At 39.6% G+C, this 18322-nt stretch overlaps 1 protein-coding gene across 1 annotated transcript in view; it reads left to right on the forward strand.

Annotated features, from left to right (window-relative positions):
• The window catches only part of CEP290 (centrosomal protein 290), a 245302-nt gene that overhangs the window by 20098 nt on the left and 206882 nt on the right, over positions 1–18322 (forward strand). The window contains exons 5-12 of the mRNA XM_040344166.1: positions 1306–1352; positions 5392–5535; positions 11479–11532; positions 12396–12545; positions 12720–12902; positions 13155–13244; positions 13324–13446; positions 13542–13665. Of these exons, the coding sequence (XP_040200100.1) occupies positions 1306–1352; positions 5392–5535; positions 11479–11532; positions 12396–12545; positions 12720–12902; positions 13155–13244; positions 13324–13446; positions 13542–13665 (915 nt within the window). The remainder of the gene's footprint in view (positions 1–1305; positions 1353–5391; positions 5536–11478; positions 11533–12395; positions 12546–12719; positions 12903–13154; positions 13245–13323; positions 13447–13541; positions 13666–18322) is intronic.

Genomic DNA, 18322 nt, shown 5'->3' on the forward strand with positions numbered 1-18322 from the left:
TGGCTTTTGACTGTTAGGCTCTGTTCACACCTAGGCGTATATACGCCTGAAGCGCGACGCCGCAGCAGCCCCTAAGACGCTGGAGGGATGATTTTACATTGCCCTCTATGGAGATGGTTCACATCATTATTATCACATTATTTTTTTTAACTGATTGTCAGTGAAGATCTGGGCAAGGGTGGACCAACTTGGAGAGACCCAATGGGGTTGATTTACTAAAACTGGAGAGTGCATGGTAGCTAAACCGCTTCAAACTTCAGCTTGTTCAATTAAGCTTTGATAATAAAACCTGGAAGCTGATTGGTTTCTGTGCAGAGCTTCACCAGATTTTGCATTCTCCAGTGTTAGAAATAAAGGGGTTAATTTACTATGTAAAAAAAAAAAAAATATGGATCTTTGCCAGCTTCTGTCATTAAGCTTATACCCCTTTTCTGCACATTCCGCTGGTGGATGCCTAAATTTATTTGGACACAGTTTATCCTGGACAGGGGACCATAGTTCTAGCACCACATCCCTCAATATTGTATACAGTTGCATTTTTTTTGTTTTTTAGCTGCATTTTTTAAGCATTTTAGCAAACATCCAGGAAAGTGATAAAAATAATTGTATTTTAATCATTTGTTTAAAAGGCATTATGTCCTCATAAAAACAATGTAATACAGTACAGTAGATTCATATAATACAGTCCTTATTAGTACAGCGATATTAACGTAGTTCCCCAAAACACACACATAAAAGCAACAGGTATGTGTATATTGTTTTATTTTTATGTGTGTTTTTTGTTTTTTGATTTATGGACCACTCTGTGATACTTATAGTACGTATATGTTTTTCATATCTTTCTTATTAGAAGGCTCTAATCTCAAGTGAACAGCATCCCCTGAGGAAGCCCAGTTTCAGGGCGAAAACATGTTGGGAACAACAATGCTAATATTTCTGTACTAATACTGTATTATGAGCCTACTGTATTACATTGTTTCTATGAGGACATAATACCTTTTAAACAAATGTTTGAAATAAATATAAATTATTTTTATCGAACTTTCCTAAAATGCTTCTAAAATGCACCTAAAAAATCCCAAAACCTGCAACTGTATACTGAATTTTCTTGGTTTCAGGTCCTTGTAATTCCTTGTACAGCAGTACATTGCAGGGCATGATGCCACAATTCCTTGTCTAACGAGATTTCTGGGGAGCGATGAATACTTCAGATCTCTCTTTCTCTTTCTTTTAATTATGGACTTAAAAACATTTTAATACCTAATCAATTTCTGTTTTTTTTTTTTTTTTTTCTTACTTAAACAGAAAATCAACTAAGGAGTAAAATCAAGCAACTGGAAAATGAAATTGAGGTATATTATATTCCTGTCAGAAACCATGAATCAGACCGAGACAGAAGTACAGTAAATCACACTTGTTTAATAATAAAAAGATAAATAGAGTAAGCATAGTCAAAACTTGAATTCAGGAACCGGATCGGATACTCGGACAAGTCAAAGGTCAGGGAGCCAGAGATGAATGTAGTAGAACAGCAAGCAGGATCAGGAGCCAGAAGGGATGTCATCCAAGCAAAGTCTTCAACAGGAACGCAGGAGAAAGTCTCTGTGATGTTGACCAAGGCGAAGGCAGAGAGCAAGTAAACTGGAAGGCTTAAGTAGGCAGGACTGACGAGCCAGATCATCAACAGATGAGTCACTGTAGAGAGATAGGAGCTGGCAATTAGCCGACGGCTGAGCGGAGACCCTGACAATTGCTTGCTTTCAAAAATCCCTGCTACATTTTTACTGATGTAATTTTCATTTGTATTCGTTAGATTCATTTATTTTTTTTGTATCGTGGAGCACTTTATTAGGAAAGTATTTTTTTGTAATAGGATTATTCTAATTGGCAACAAAAGAAGCATACCAGAGCGTTTGCTATAATTTGTTATTTATTTTTTTATTTTTCTTTAAGAGCCTTTGTATGGCATTGAAAGGATAGTTTTTCATCTTGGAAGGAAAAACTAGTTCCCTTTTTTTTTGGTTGCTGCTACAGGGTTTGTATGGATTTTTTTTTCTGAAAGGTTTACCAGTATTCCTCCTCCACACCTGAAGGCCTCTCTCACACTGGGTGGCTATTTTTAGCAGCGCTTTACCGCCAATTTTGCTGCGCTTTTCGGCCAACCCCCTGCTAGCGGCCCGAGAGGGTTAAAATCCGCTGCAAAGCGCCTCTGCAGAGACGCATTTCCGGTGGTATAGCCACAGTGTCCCATTAATTTAATGGGCAGGAGCGGTGGAGGAGCGGTATCCACACCGCTCCTTCCCCGCTCCAAAGATGCAGCTAGCAGGACTTTTTTCACTGCCCTCTTAGGCCTTGTACACACGGTCCGTCAAAACCGATGAAAAAAGACATTGGTCCAAACCGATCGTGTGTGGGCGCCATCGGTCAGTTATTCTGCGGTCAAAAAAAAGAGAACTTGCTTTAAAATTGAACCGATGGACGCCTAACCGATAGGTCAAAACCGATGGTTAGTATGCAAAAGCATCGGTTAAAAACCCGCGCATGCTCAGAATCAAGTCGACGTATGCTTAGAAGCATTGAACTTCATTTTTCTCAGCACGTCGTTGTGTTTTACATCACCACGTTGGACTCGATTGTTTTTTTAACTGATGGTGTGTAGGCACATCCGACCATTAGTCCGCTTCATTGGTTAACCGATGAGAACGGTCCTTAGCGTACTGTTCTATTGTGAAAGCCCTCGGGGCTTTCTTACTGGAGACACAGCAGCAGCGGTTTCGGGTCGGTTTGCAGGCACTATTTTAAGCGCAATAGCGGCGGCAAAACGACCCAGTATATTGGCAATACATTAGAACCCACCTTTGTGCCATACTGTATATTTTCTTTTTTCTTTTTTTTCTTTTATGTTGAGCGTTCTGAATTAATTCCATTAATGATGTGATCACTCTAAGCAGGGTCATACAATGAAAACTGCATCCACATGTTGGAAACTGGATACATATAAAGCTCTGACAGATGTTTTAATATGTGTTATATATGCGTTCTTGTGACACTTTTCTAAAAATGACCTAAAGCTAAATCCAAAATGTTCATACTATCTGGATTACATCTGCTTTTTGTATACTTTACAGAAAGCCATGTTAGATGTGAGAATTCCAAAGTTTTGCTGTTCTTAAAGTGATACTAAAGGTTCGAACATTTAAAAAAAAAAAAAAATAACAAACATGTCATACCTACCTCCGCTGTGCAGCTCATTTTGCACGAGTGGCCCTGATCCGCGTCTTCTGGAATCCCCCGGCGGCTCTTTTGGCTCATCCCCGCATCAGATAACCCCCTCTGAGAAGTGCTTTCCCAAGGGGGTTACCCTGTGGGCATGCTCCCGAGTCCAGCATTCGCGTCCATAGACACGAATGCCAGACTCGGCCCGGCGCCCACGTCATTGGATTTCATTGTCAGCATTTCCAATGGCTGTACTGCTATAAATCTATCCAATGAACAGCTGAGAAGACTGGGCCGAGATCCAGCACGTTCTCGACGGGAGACTTTCGAGGGCTCAGGTAAGTAAACTGGGGGGCCGGAAATTATCGGATGTTTTTTCACCTTAATGCATAGAATGCATTAGGATGAAAAAACAGGAAGGTTTACAACCTCTTTAACCACTTAAAGTGGAGGTTCATTCAAAAACTAAATTTTTAACATTAGATTGAGGCTCATTTTGTCAAGGGGAATCGGGTGTTTTATTTTTAATCGAAGCAGTACTTACCGTTTTAGAGAGATCTTCTCCGCCGCTTCCGGGTATGGGCTGCGGGACTGGGCGTTTTTTATTTGATTGACAGGCTTCCGACGGTCGCATACATCGCGTCACGATTTTCCGGAAGTAGCCTAACGTCGGTGCGCAGGTGTTTTTCGGGTGAACTCCCGCTTTAAAACCCGGACCATTATGCAGGTAAAGGACCTAGACAGTTTTTGCGATTCGGCACTGCTTCGCTTTGACTAATTGCGCAGTCGTGCGATGTGGCTCCCAAACAAAATTGAATTTTTTTTTTTCCCCACAAATAGAGCTTTCTTTTGGTGGTATTTGATCACCTCTGCGGTTTTTATTTTTTGCGCTATAAACAAAAATAGAGCGACAATTTAAAAAAAAAAACACTATCTTTTACTTTTTGCTATAATAAATACCCCCAAAAAGATATAAAAAAAACATTTTTTTTCCTCAGTTTAGGCAGATACATATTCTTCTACATATTTTTGGTGGTAAAAAAAAAAACAAAAAAAACACAATAAGCGAAAAAATTTATAGCGTTTACAAAATAGGGGATAGTTTTATGGCATTTTTATTAATTTTTTTTTTTTTTTTTTTATCGTGACTGCGACATTATGGCGGACACATCGGACAATTTTGACACATTTTTGGGACCAGTGTCATTTTCACAGCTAAAAATGCATTGTTTACTGTGAAAATTACAATTGATGTTTAGGAGTTAACCCCTACAGCGCCCCCTAGTGGTTAAGTGTGACCTCATATGTGTTTCTAACTGTAGGGGGCGGGGCTGGACGTGTGACGTCACTGATTTCCTTTCCCTATATCAGGGAACAGACGATCAGTGACATTGCCACTGTGAAGAACAGGGAAGGTGTGTTCACACACACCTCTTCCCGTTCTTCAGCTCCTGTGACCGATTTTTTTTTGTTTTTAAATAAGATACAGTGGAACCTCGGATTACGAGCAAAATTCGTTCCAGGAGAATGCTCATAGTACAAAGTGCTTGCATATCAAAGCTAGTTTCCCCATTAAAGTCAATGGAAACTAAAATAATTTGTTCCACATTGACTTCAACGGGATGCAATACTGCATTCGGCCAGAGGTGGGGGCGCCGGAGAGCGAAAAAAAAGACTTCATACCCGAGATTTGCCGAGATCAGCCGTGCTGTCCTCAGGCCTTTTCGTGCATTTCCAAACGGCGACGTTCGGCTTTGCTCGGCTCCAGCGCCTCCCCCCACCTCAGGCCAAAAGCGATACTGCACACCGCTTTGGCCTGAATTGTGCTTGTTTTACGAGACAACACTCGTCACGTTTTTTAAAATACAGTGCTCGTATTGCGAAATGCTCGTTAACCGCATAACTCGCAATTCGAAGTTTTACTGTACATTAACAATTTAGTTAAATTTATTCAGCATGAAATGGATATTAGTTATGTAGCATGAGGCTGTATATTCTGCAATATTTACATTTTTGGTAAACTCCTTTTTCAATTAATCCAAGCTCTGCAAGCTGAGATGACAAAACTTGTATACTAAACCAACCTTTATTTCCATCTGTAGTTATTGTGTATGCTGTCTGCTTGTTATATTTTTCATCCTGTTTTTGCCCTGTGTGGCCTTTTATTAAATGCAGATGGCACAGCTGTCTACCGGAACTAGGGATTCACGTTTTTTACGGGAAGAAATTCATCAACTTGAAGAACAGTTGGGACAGAGAGAGCGGGAACTGAAAGACATGAGAAAAGAGCTAGAAAAAGAGAAACAAGTTAACGAAAAAGTGAGTCGTATGCATATTATTTCTGGCAGTAGACGTTGTGTACTGGTAAATGTCGCTGTTATTTGGATGGCTTATTTTGCAGTTTTTAGAGCTCATCCACATAAATGCAGGTTTTGATCTGCATTTAAAGTAGTTCTAAACTCAAAAGTTTTTTTTTTTTTTTATCTTTTAATACATTCTCTGCACTAAGGTAAAAAATATTCCAATACATGTCTCTCCCCACCCCCCACCCTCATCACTAAACACCTACCTGAGTCCTCTCATTAATCCATCTCTGTCATGGCTGCAGTGCCGCTGCTTCTTTTTCCTCATCTCACAGGAGAAACTGAGAGCAGGGGCTACCATAGGAGTGTGCTGCTGTCAGTCAAATCCTGTGAGGAGGAAGAGGGAGTTGTGGTTGAACCACTGTGTGTGTCTATTGACGCACACAGCCTGGCTTGGTTGCATACCTGCACAGGTGCCTCCTCACAGGATTTCACTGACGTCAGTCAAGTCAATGATAACTTTTACAGTCACTTGAGTAGCTTTCATTTTCCTTCAGGACTTTGGGATCTGAAGGAGCTGATCCTTGCCTTTTTGAAGTAAATTCACACATATTGCCCGTGAGTCCTCTAAATACGATTTCTACTTTCTTGAGTAAATTGGAGACAACTCTACAGCACTTTCTGCATTTGTTTTCCTTTGTCTCACACTGTATTGTTCATGCTGTATTGTTTGTGCTGCATTAAGGTGCTGAAAGCATACATATACCATGGCCTGATTTGCATGCATACAGGGCAGTGAAAGGTATTTTTGAGGTAAGTTTTTAGCCTATTAGAGTAATTGAGGCATTCATGGCATGCAGCATAATTGGTTATTGTAGTGACAGAAATACAACTCTGAGAATTGGTTGATGAAAAAAAAAAAAAAAACATACCACTCCACCCTGAGCACTGTACACTGAGCTGCTGTCCATGCTCACAGTTGCTTCCTCCTAAAATTACTTTATTGATTCATATTAGAGAGTAAAAGAAAGCCATGCTTATGCCTTTCAGTCATCTGTTAAAGTGGTTGTAAACCCTTACATATACCCAGTGAAGTGATCTGGCCTCAGGTGATGCACAGAGATAAATCCTCCTATGTACGTTGTATCTGTCGATCTGCAGCCCTCTCTACTCTACATCTGTTCAAAGTGATGAATTTTTAAGATGGTCTGAGAGTCCAGAAGAAAGGGGACAGAGAGCTGAAGTTACACTCTGCAGAGCTCAGTTAGGAGATCTCTGACGCCTGATTGGAGGGAACGGACACGCCCCTTCACACAGGAACAGAGTTGAGGCTGTCGCTGTTTTTCTTTTGGTGTCTGGAAAACTCATCAAAAATGACTCGTGCTGATAGCAGACCAAAGCAGCAGACAGAAATGACACTTGGTGCTCAATTGAGACAAGTACATACTATGGAAGGATATGCTTTGTTCACATTTCATGTTTGAGGTTTATAGCCACTTTAAGGGTGCAAAGATGTCTGGCCTAGGGCAGCCAATCGGAAAACGGCACTACACAAGCCAATTTCTTATTGGTTACTACACATTATAGATGTTTTCAGAAAGGTATGAAATAAACCCACAACTATTCTTTACTCTAGATTATCTAGTCTAGATAATTACAGAAATTACTTGTGATGTATTTCTCAGGATACTCGGTGCCCTAATGATGTTCAAACAATTACTTCAAATAGATATTGTTTGGATATTTTGAGCTAGAAAAGTCTAGGATTCTTCATAAGATATAACAATTTTGAAGTCTTTTTTTAGTTCTGTACTCTCCGATTGCTGGGTATTGTGTTATCTTAAAACAACTCTGTCACAAAAGTAAAATGGCCCAGAACCTCCTCTTCTGGGGTTCCCTGTCGGTGCACTCCGCATCTCCTCTTCTGTGTCTGAAAGATCAAGCTGATTGCTATGAGGGTAGATACTTTGGGCTTGCCTCCAAGTCATGCTGTGTTGAATTGCAATTGCGTTCTACAGTATGTTAACTTCAATATTAAATGTTTTCAATATCCCTGTCATATAGCTATAACCGTTTACTGAGTTTTAAGGTAGTTATTTTATCCAAACCACCTTGAATATAGCAAAATTATTGTGATGAAAATATCTGAATGCCTTGTTTTATTAACCACTTAAGCCCCGGACCAATATGCTGCTAAATGCCCAAAGGCATTTTTACAATTCGGCACTGCGTCGCTTTAACAGACAATTGCGCGGTTGTGCGATGTGGCTCCCAAACAAAATTGTCGTCCTTTTTTCCCCACAAATAGAGCTTTCTTTTGGTGGTATTTGATCACCTTTGCGGTTTTTATTTTTTGCGCTATAAACAAAAATAGAGCATCTATTTAGAAAAAAATTCTCAATTTTTTACTTTTTGCTATAATAAATATCCCCCAAAAACATATATAAAAAAAAAAATTTTCCTCAGTTTAGGCCGATACGTATTCTTCTACCAATTTTTGGTAAAAAAAAAACGCAATAATGGTTTATCGATTTTGGTTTGTGCAAAATTTATAGCGTTTACAAAATAGGGGATATTTTTTTTGCATTTTTATTAATTATTTCTTTTTTACTACTATTGGCGGCGATCAGCGATTTTTTTTTTTTTTTTTTTTTTTTTTTTCGTGACTGCGACATTATGGCGGACACTTAGGACAATTTTGACACATTTTTGGGACCATTGTCATTTTCACAGCAAAAAATGCATTTAAATTGCATTGTTTATTGTGAAAATGACAGTTGCAGTTTGGGAGTTAACCACAGGGGGCGCTGTAGGAGTTAGGGTTCACCTAGTGTGTGTTTACAACTGTAGGGGGGTGTGGCTGTAGGACTGACGTCATCGATCGAGTCTCCCTATAAAAGGGATCACTCGATCGATACGCCGCCACAGTGAAGCACGGGGAAGCCGTGTTTACACACGGCTCTCCCCGTTCTTCAGCTCCGGGGAGCGATCGCGACAGAGCGGCTATAAACGAATAGCCGCGCCGTCGTCCCGGATCGCTCCCCGCGGGAATCCGCACGCAGCAGGGGGGGTCCCGATCGGACCCCCCACCCGCTAGAAGGCAAGGACATATATATACGCCCTTCTGCCTGTCCGTGCCATTTTGTGGACGTAAATAGTCGTGCGGCGGGCGTTAAGTGGTTAAGCTACCAATAAAATCAGTTTAGTTGCTTTGTTAAACCTTGCCTTTCCACTGTCCCCCCTCCAACGAGAGCACTTTTACTGGCTACTAAAATGCTGTCATTGGACCAGTGACAACAGGAAGCAATACCAGCACCAGAGGTGGGGCTGAGAGCCAAGATAACACAGACAGATTGTGTAAACAGGCTATTTTAGCTAGTCTTAAGCCTCGTACACATGAGGACAAAGCCTCAGACTTTTGTCTGAAGGGCGTTGGCCAGGAACTTGTATTGCATACAAACGGCAAAGAATTCTAGGCCAACAAACACAAAGCAACATGGTTTTTCAGCTCTTTGGCATCACCAAACTTCTGCTAATGTTGTGTTATGGTGAGAATTGCTTCCGAGCATGCGTGTTTGTACTTTGGAGTTTTGTCCGAAGGACTTCAGTACACACGACCGCATAATCCGACAACACACATTTGTTGTTGGAAAATTTTAAAGCATACTATGCAAGATTTGTTGGCAGAAAATCTGACAACAGTTCTCTAATGGAGCATACAAACGGTTGGATTTTCTGACAACCGCCTGCCATCACACAATTCCCGTCGGAAAATCCGATCCTGTGTATGGACCTTTACCCCCCACACATTAAAGATGATCTGAAAATAGCCTTTTGGTATTTGAACCCTCTTTGAAAAAGAGAGGAAAAGCGTGCATGATCATGACATGGTACAGCACCGTGAATGATGGCTTACAGTCTTTACACCGGCTTTTCACGCATTGCTATAGGTTTGTTTATATCTAATTTTTGATGAAAGTAAATATCTTTTATAACCAAGTTGGCCTTAGCCAGAAATCTAATCTTACCAAGAATGACATCTGCCTATCCACATTACAGCGTTGCTAGGACCTGCGCTATTTCCGCTGTGACTGACCTGATTTGTAACTGCAACACATTGGCAATAAAGGAAATACGCTCTCACCCAGAAATGTTCCAAGCTGAAAAGATCTTTTAGTGCAATAACAAACATATGTGACAGCTGGATGCACTCATTTTCTTTTTTGGAAAGCCCTTACTCGCCATCAACTTCAGGCTTATACATAATACTATAATTGGTCCAGGATTGTCATCAGTGACTTTGTCACACAATTCTATTATATGTACAGTCTGCACTACTATCAAAATTATGTAATGGCGGGAACTTTTTATTTTATTTTTTTGGAAATGATCAAGTAATTGTTTTGTAATCTTGGTAATTGCTAGCACATTTTTGGTCTTGTTGTATAATAGTTTTGAAAACACATGTTTCTAAGGTTCCAACGTTTTATTAACCAGAATTGAGGAAATTCTCAAAATATACTGTAATAACACAGAGGTGCAATTATTTATGTAATAAAATGATCTTCTTTGCTGATGTATTTCTTTAAGAACTGTAGAATGCATTTTCCATTCAACTAGTGTAATTAAAGGGGTGGTTCACCCTAAAAACTACTTTTTTTTATTAGACTGGCCCCCCACATTACAATACGATTAAGGCTATTATTATTTTTTTGATGCTGTAAATACCTTTGTACAGCATATTCACCCGTTGCTTCGGGGTTGCGAGTCCCGCGGGAGTGGGCGTTCCTCACATGTCTGTGATTGACATTTTGACCAAAAACGAGCTCCCCCCGTCGCGTAAGCCGCGTCACGGTTGGCGAAAGGAGCCGAACGACGAGTCGGCGCTATACTGCGCATGCGCATCGCCGTTCGGCTCCTTTCGCCAATCGTGACGTGGCTTACGCGACGGGGGGGAGCTCGTTTTTGGTCAAAATGTCAATCACAGACATGTTAGGAACGCCCACTCCCGCGGGACTCGCAAGCCGGATGCCACGGGTGAATATGCTGTACAAAGGTATGTACAGCATCAAAAAAAATAATAGCCTTAATCGTATTGTAATGTGGGGGGCCAGTCTAATAAAAAAAATAGTTTTTATGGTGAAACACCCCTTTAACAAAAAACTCACATACTGTCCTGACGCATGCCCTCTCAAAGTTTAAGGCATGCTTAATGTAAGAGTGTCTTCCCATGTGAAGTACTGTTGCAGATCAATGAGGCTTTTAGGAGGTAGAGAGCTATGGGTGGACAGATAGTAGGCATGGCTCTAGTACAAATTCTGCAGAACTTTAGGCTCGGAAAAGTGTTAGGCCAGCCATAGAAGGAGCAATTTTTTTCCCCTGTAACCACAGGTCAGTGTTGATCAGGGGGATCCCTCCCTCATATCCATTGTGTTCTACCGGTGGGGGTAGAGGGGTTTTGGTGGTCGATCAACTTGGGTACATTCAGCCTGCCCATACATGGTTCAATTTTTGGCCAGTTCCTGCTGAACCTGCTGAGATTCTAGTATTCTCCTAATACTATGAGACTACATAGTACAACAGGGGTGGGTAGATTACTAGTGTGTGCCTCACTTTATCTTTTTACAGGTAAAACCGTTGCTGTATATTTGTTTCAGCTGTTTGGGTGGTCCATATGCTTTTTTCGGAGGCAGGATAATTGGCGGAATAGGCAGTGTTTTTTTTTATTTATATTTTGTATGTAACTGGGTGGCTAATTTTGTAAAAAAATAAAAATAAAAATAAGATGGCTATAGCTGTTGCTTATTTTTAGGAGTTACTATAAGGTTTTTTTTTTTTTAATAAGTGTTTGGGGCGAAAAAAAGCATTCACATAGGAACCAGGTACTGTTTCTATGTAGTCCTAAACATTTTCTTCTTTTTTCTTTTCTTTTTTTTATGGTTACTGTACATGTTTTCAGCTGGCTCTCCGAAATGAAGAAACCGATAATGAAAACAGCAAATTAAGAAGAGAGGTTGGTACCTGATAAAGTTGAACTTCTTTTAGATGTTTTATAATACAGGGAAATATAAGCAGACATTGTCATACAGAGGACTGGAATGATGAAATAATGTACCGTATATAGAAAGCTTTTTTAATTAATGTGTGTGTTTGTTTTTTTTTGTTTTTTTTTATATATATATATTATCTTATTTATAAGATGTTCATTCTGATTTATTAATTTGCTGATTGATTTGTATTGCACATAAGGTTCTTTAGTTATAGAACAATCAGTTGAAATTGAATTTTTTAGAACATAAAAGCTGAAACTGGTATCCACTATGTTCTGAGTATTCAGCAAAATGTCCTAATTATGTCTGTAAGAACACATTTTAGAAACTGCAGTAGCTATAGAATGCTATATTTATGCACAATTAAGGTACCATATTTGCCACTACAGTGGTTCTTTTTAAAGCATATTTGAATGCAAAGGAAAAGGTTAGTAACCAATGCCATTTAAAAGCTTCTCTGCCGGATTGGTCATTGTGAAATTTATCAGGATGTTGATATTGGTGTTTTAATGAACCACTATTAATGCCCATTAGATTTGAATTTAGACCTGTTTTTGTTGTTTTGTAACTATTGTACTCGATTTTTCTTTCTTTTTTTTTTTTCTCTTTTTAATTCTTTTTTTTTTTTTTTTTTTTTACTTTTGTCTAACCATAAATATGTTACTTTCCTTTTCACATTACTTTAATTTTTGGAGAAAAAACTACTTAAGAAGAAGGTGATGTATTGGGCAGTTGTGTCAAGCGCTAGCACTAAATCTGGTAGCAAATTAGATTAGGAATAAATGTTTTTTATGTTTGACCATGACCCATGAATTCTGGTCAACAGAATGAACAACTACGACAAGATGTTATAGACTGCCAGAGACAGATTGATTCCCAGAGGGAATCTCTTATGTCCCGTGGAGAGGGTCAAGACTACAAAACTGTCATTTCAAAGAAGAACATGGAGCTGGTACAATACCTTAATGAGATACAGGTGAGCCAACCTTGGTCGTCTTTTACCACATTTACTATCACTTCCCGCTACATCAAGAATTTTACGAACATGTTAGACTATTCAGTGGTCCAAAGTATTAAACTGGACAAGATATTCTATTGGGTATCATATTTGGTTAGGTTATTTGAATAACATTTGTCTTTCACACATCAGAGCTTGACTGAGGCCAATGAAAGGCTGGAAAGCCAAAACGAAGAAATGACAAAACACATGGAAGAATCTGTACATGAAATGGAGAAAATGACCGATGAATACAGCAAAATGAAACTCATGGTACAACATACTGACAGTGCTATGGACCAGCTGAGGAAGGAGAAGGAGCAATACAGGCTCCAGGTCAGTCACAATACTTGTTTTCATAAGTAAAATTCATGGATTAGTGCTTATCATTGGTATTTTACAGTTCCCCACCCAGCCATTGGGTTCATATACCCTGGCTGATAGCAGTGATACACTGTAACATTTAAATAACGGGTAGCAACTTTTATTTTTTGCATCTGTAGGGGCAAATGTATTGTTATCCTTAGATGTTTTTTTTCATGTAGAATTATACTCACTATATACCATCTGTTACACTTGCTTCTGCAGGTTATAGACCTAACAGAACAGCTGAGGGCAAAGAACGAGGAAGATGATCCGGTTATGATAGCAGTTAATACAAAAGTAGAAGAATGGAAAGTAAGATATCTGTTAATTTGGATAACAACATGATCAGGTATGTTTTGCCATCAGAATATTAACAAAATCTTTATTTTAGAGAATATTGGCATCTAAAGATGAAGAAATTATGGCGTGTCAACAAATGGTTCACAACTTGAGGGAAAAATTGAAGGTTGCTCAGATGGATGCAGACAAGAGCAGCGTTCTTGCTCTCCAACAGGTACCTTAAAAAGACTTAAACTGGCTAGAAAAAAACAGCTATTTATATCCACTGTTTTTTGTTTTCTTCATTGTATTATTTTGATTTTATAATAGGGTGTGCAGGAGAGGGATAACCACATTAAGATGCTCACTGATCAGTTGGAGCAGTATACAAAGGAGATGGAATCTCATTCCATACACATTGAAAATCTGAAGCAACAATTAAAGATAAATAAAGGTAAGTTTTAAAATATATTTACCCTTTCATACTTTTTTTTTATTTTTTATAATCATTATTCAGAATTAGACTGCATTACTCTTTAGCTTGTTTGCTTTTCTTCTGTGCCAGGGTTCTATTTTTTTTAGCTCTTTCATAAGGCTTTGGCAACAAAACCTGTGTTTTATAGCTTACAGGCTCTCCTACAGGCTTTCATAAAAAAGATGTATGCCTGGATGACCCTGTTCAAATACCTCCTGGTAAAATGTATTTAAATAGATTTTTATTATCTGTGTGGGATAGCTAAATCGTAAGCACACCATATAAAATGCATAATGTTTTAGCTGTCCAACACTCCCAATGATCTTTTGCCACTTGGCACATGAGACACAATAGAGTATAATTGCAGTCTCTATTCTCTATCATACAGGGATCTTTATAGCCATTACAATAGGGTTATGCTACAACCCTTCAGACAATTAGACTGGCAAAATAAGACAGTAATTCTCTCTCAGGCCTAGCCCCTCTCAGCAAGGCACAGCCTCAGTTTTTTGTATGTACAGTCTTTGCATAGCTAGATATTTTTCCAAGCGATAGGATTTCTCAAACATTCCCATTAGGAACAGAGGACTGGCTTTTTTCCAGATCTTTTATTTAGAGGCCTAGTTATAGAGGTAATACACCACCCAGGTGTACTTCAGGTAATGCAGAAAGAGCTTCAGTGACCCTCGAATTCGTGAGAGACCAAATAAGACACAGGGAAACAAATTTGAGTGTGTTCTTAAGGTCTCTGACCTTTACGGAATACTACCATGGCTTATATGCAAAAGAAAGAAGGGAGGGGCTGTGTTTTAATGCACATATTTCTAATGCCGTGTACACACGATCAGATTTCTGATGGAATAAAATCTGATGGAATTTTCCGTCGGAATTCCGATTGAAGCTGACTTTCATCAGTCTTGCCTACACACGATCAGACTAAAATTCTGACTGTCCAAAACGCGGTGACGTAAAACACCGCGACAAGCCGAAAAAAAGGAAGTTCAATGCTTCCGAGCATGCGTCGACTGGATTCTGAGCATGCGTGGATTTTTCTACGATGGAGTTCCACATAGACGATCGGAATTTCCTATCGTGTTTTTTTTTCCATCGGAAAAATTTAAAACCTGTTCGGACTTTTTTCCATTGGTGTAAAAAAATAGATGGGGCCAACACACGATTGTTGGACTTTTTTCATCGGAAAAAACGATCGTGTGTACATGGCATAAAAGTTATACAAACTCAGTACCTTTCTTATCATGATTTAAACATGCTTATTTTAGTTAACAAGCACTAGCTGATTATTTTGCTTACACAACAGGCTTCTCCGTGAATCAGCTTAACCATAATGACTTACAGGGTGTGTTTCTATGCAAACTATTAGTTATGTCAAAACATGCATTCAAAAGTTATTTTCTACTTAAAGAAAATGAAGTCAGTTATTTATACATTCTATTACAATACCCTCTTTGAGCCATGACTTCAGATGGCTAATTTTCCCCTCATTGTAACATATGTAGTTTCCTTATTGTAATACATACTGAGGTAAGCTTTATTAGCATAGCTATATTTAAATTTTACTAAAAGCAACCCATCAGTGAAACTGTCTTCCTTATTTCCTTCAGCTTGTATATCTCTCTTATGTCTTGAATGTGTATGATTAGATCAGATGGTTCTGAGGTGACCCACATATGCATTTTAAGGTTCCCAAGTCCTCTGGATGATATATACAGTTGGTTATGACCCAGGTGGGTAGGAACACAGAGTGATCAGGAACAGGAAGCAGGACGCTTTCCCAGAAGTCTGTGGTGAAATAAGCAAGGTCATCTTTTAGAGACTTGACCACCTTCTTCACTCACTATTCGAGGATTTTCACTACTTTTCTTCACCTCTTTTGTCTTTGCCATTGCCTTGCTTCTTGGGGTCCTAGTTAACCTTCTTTAGATTGGGTGAAATCAATCTGTAAATGAGTGAATGGTGTGGATGGATATATCAAGTGTTCATGTTTTGCTTTGTGTGGATTTCTTGGGTTGTTCCGGATGCATATGATTTTGCAATCAAAAAAAAATCGTTATCCAGTAATTCGCATGTCATCTGCCAGCCTCTGTGTCCCACCCCATGGTACTGAGCGATAAACAATGGGGCATTAGCTGTAGGTAGACATGGTCTCCCCTCTTGGCAGACAAGCCCAGACTCTCTGGACTTTTCTGCACACCTGCAATTTTCCATTGTTTTATGTCAGTTTCAGTGGCATATGTTTGTAATTCTGAGAGTGTTTGGTCAAGTAAAGGTTTTTCAGGGGCTAGAGAAGGCATCTGGATAGTGGCCTCTTGTTTGTAAGCTGCTTGTTCAGATTAAAATGGGACTGGATTTTCCTCGAGTACAATGTTAGGGAGCTGGACCACAGCATATCGAGCATAATTGTGGTCATTTGGTCTTGAGAAAGACCCATCTACAAACACATTTTGAGCTACCAGGATTGCACTCGAGCAAACATCCTCCCTGGGTGAGGTGTCCTGCTGTATAGCTTCAATACATTCATGTTGTGGGGCTACCTCATCCTCCTCATTTTTGAGTCCCAAGAGAGCATTCAGGATTGGGGCTGGGCCTAAAGTGGGGGAGGCATATTCTATTTCCAAATTAGGGTTTAAAGGCAAAATTACCTCGTACCTACTCAGCCGCTGTGCGGACATATGTTGGATGACATAAAGTGAAAGATGTGGCCATTTCCACAACCATACCACAGGATACAAGAGCTCTTAGACACACTGACATACCCTGAACCGGCATAGGCACCACTCTTGAGAAAAAAGCGATAGGGTGCAGTTTTCCCCCGTGTTCTTGCACTCGGACTCCCATCATGGTTTTACAGTTTTCCCTAGCAAATAGGTGAAACCCTTTGCTATACTCAGATATGCCAAGGCCAGGAGCTGTTACTATAGATGCTTTAAGGTATACAAAGGCATTGTACATTTCAACATTCTACTTTATACAATGTGGCATGTCAGTACCTGTGGGTTGTCTCAAAATGTTATAGTGGGAACAGTCAGTTATCCATTGGTGATAGTAACCAATCATGCCAAGAAAGGACAGCATATCCTTTTTGGTCTGTGGGCGGGCTAGACCCATGAGAGCCGCAGCTCTCTTGACTTACCTTTCACCTTTTGTGAGTGTAAAACCAAGGTATTCAACAGTTTCTTAACACCACTGAAGTTTCTTTTTGGAAACGTTATGACCATTATTTGCCAGGCTACCTGGCTTGGGCTACATAACAACAAATCATCAACATGTTGGAGTAGGACAGAACCATGACGGGGAGTCCAGGACTGCTATGTGGCCTGGAGCACAACTGAGTAGACTACAGGGGAGTCCACATAACCCTGGGGCATTCTACACCATGCTATTTGGCAAATTCGAAAGCAAGACTGGGCTGTGTCTCTTCGTCCACAGGAACGGAGAAAAAAAATGCATTTGTCAATAACAGAAACATATTCTGCCTCGGATGGTATGGAAGTAAGGAGGGATGGCACAACAGGCACTATAGGAGCTATGGGGACAATTACATTTGACAGCTCTAAGATCTTGCACAAATCTATAAGAACCATTATGCCGCGTACACACTACAGTTTGACGTTTTTTTTTTTTTTTATGTCATTAAAAACGATCGTGTGGGCTGCAGAGCATTTTTTACGATGTAAAAAATGGCTATTAAAAATTTCGAACATGCTCCAATTTTTCACGTAGTTCTTTACGTCGTAAAAAACGGTCGTGTTTTGCCTTTAACGATGTGAAAAAAACACGCATGCTCAGAAGCAAGTTATGAGACGGGAGCGCTCGTTCTGGTAAAACTATCGTTCGTAATGGAGTAAGCACATTCATCACGCTGTAACAGACTGAAAAGAGCGAATCGTCTTTTACTAACACAAAATCAGCAAAAGCAGCCCAAAGGGTGGCACCATCCGCATGGAACTTCCCCTTTATAGTGCTGTCGTACGTGTTGTACGTCACCGCGCTTTGCTAGAGCATTTTTTTTTCACAATCGTGTGTAGGCAGGGCCGTTTTAATGATCGGGTTGAAAAAAAAGTTTTTTCTATACCCTTAAAAACGTCTTCTCTTTTTTTTTTTTTTTTTTTTTTTTTTTTTTACAACCCGAAAAACGGTCGTGTGTACGCGGCATTAGGCTTCTTTACAGGGTTAATTGGTGTGTTCCATTTATTTCCAGTGATTTCTCTCTTGTTTCAGAAAAAAACTCAATCATAAGCACAATTCCCTCTTCCTCTTCTCTAGAAAGAGGATATTGTTTATGATAAATGGGTTGGGCTCTGGGTTTTGACGTGGCTTTATACGGGGTGCATGAGATGGGACCAACATCTAGGCTATTTAACCACTTGCTTACCGGGCACATATACCCCCCTCCTGCCCAGGTGAAATTTCAGCTTCCGGCACTGCGTCGCTTTAACTGACAATTGCGCGGTCGTGCGACGTGGCTCCCAAACAAAATTGACGTCCTTTTTTTCCCACAAATAGAGCTTTCTTTTGGTGGTATTTGATCACCTCTGCGGTTTTTATATTTTGCGCTATAAACAAAAAAAGCAACAATTTTGAAAAAAAAAACAATATTTTTTACTTGTTGCTATAA

This window comes from Rana temporaria, chromosome 3 (assembly GCF_905171775.1).
Source record: "Rana temporaria chromosome 3, aRanTem1.1, whole genome shotgun sequence".
Classification (NCBI taxonomy): domain Eukaryota; kingdom Metazoa; phylum Chordata; class Amphibia; order Anura; family Ranidae; genus Rana; species Rana temporaria.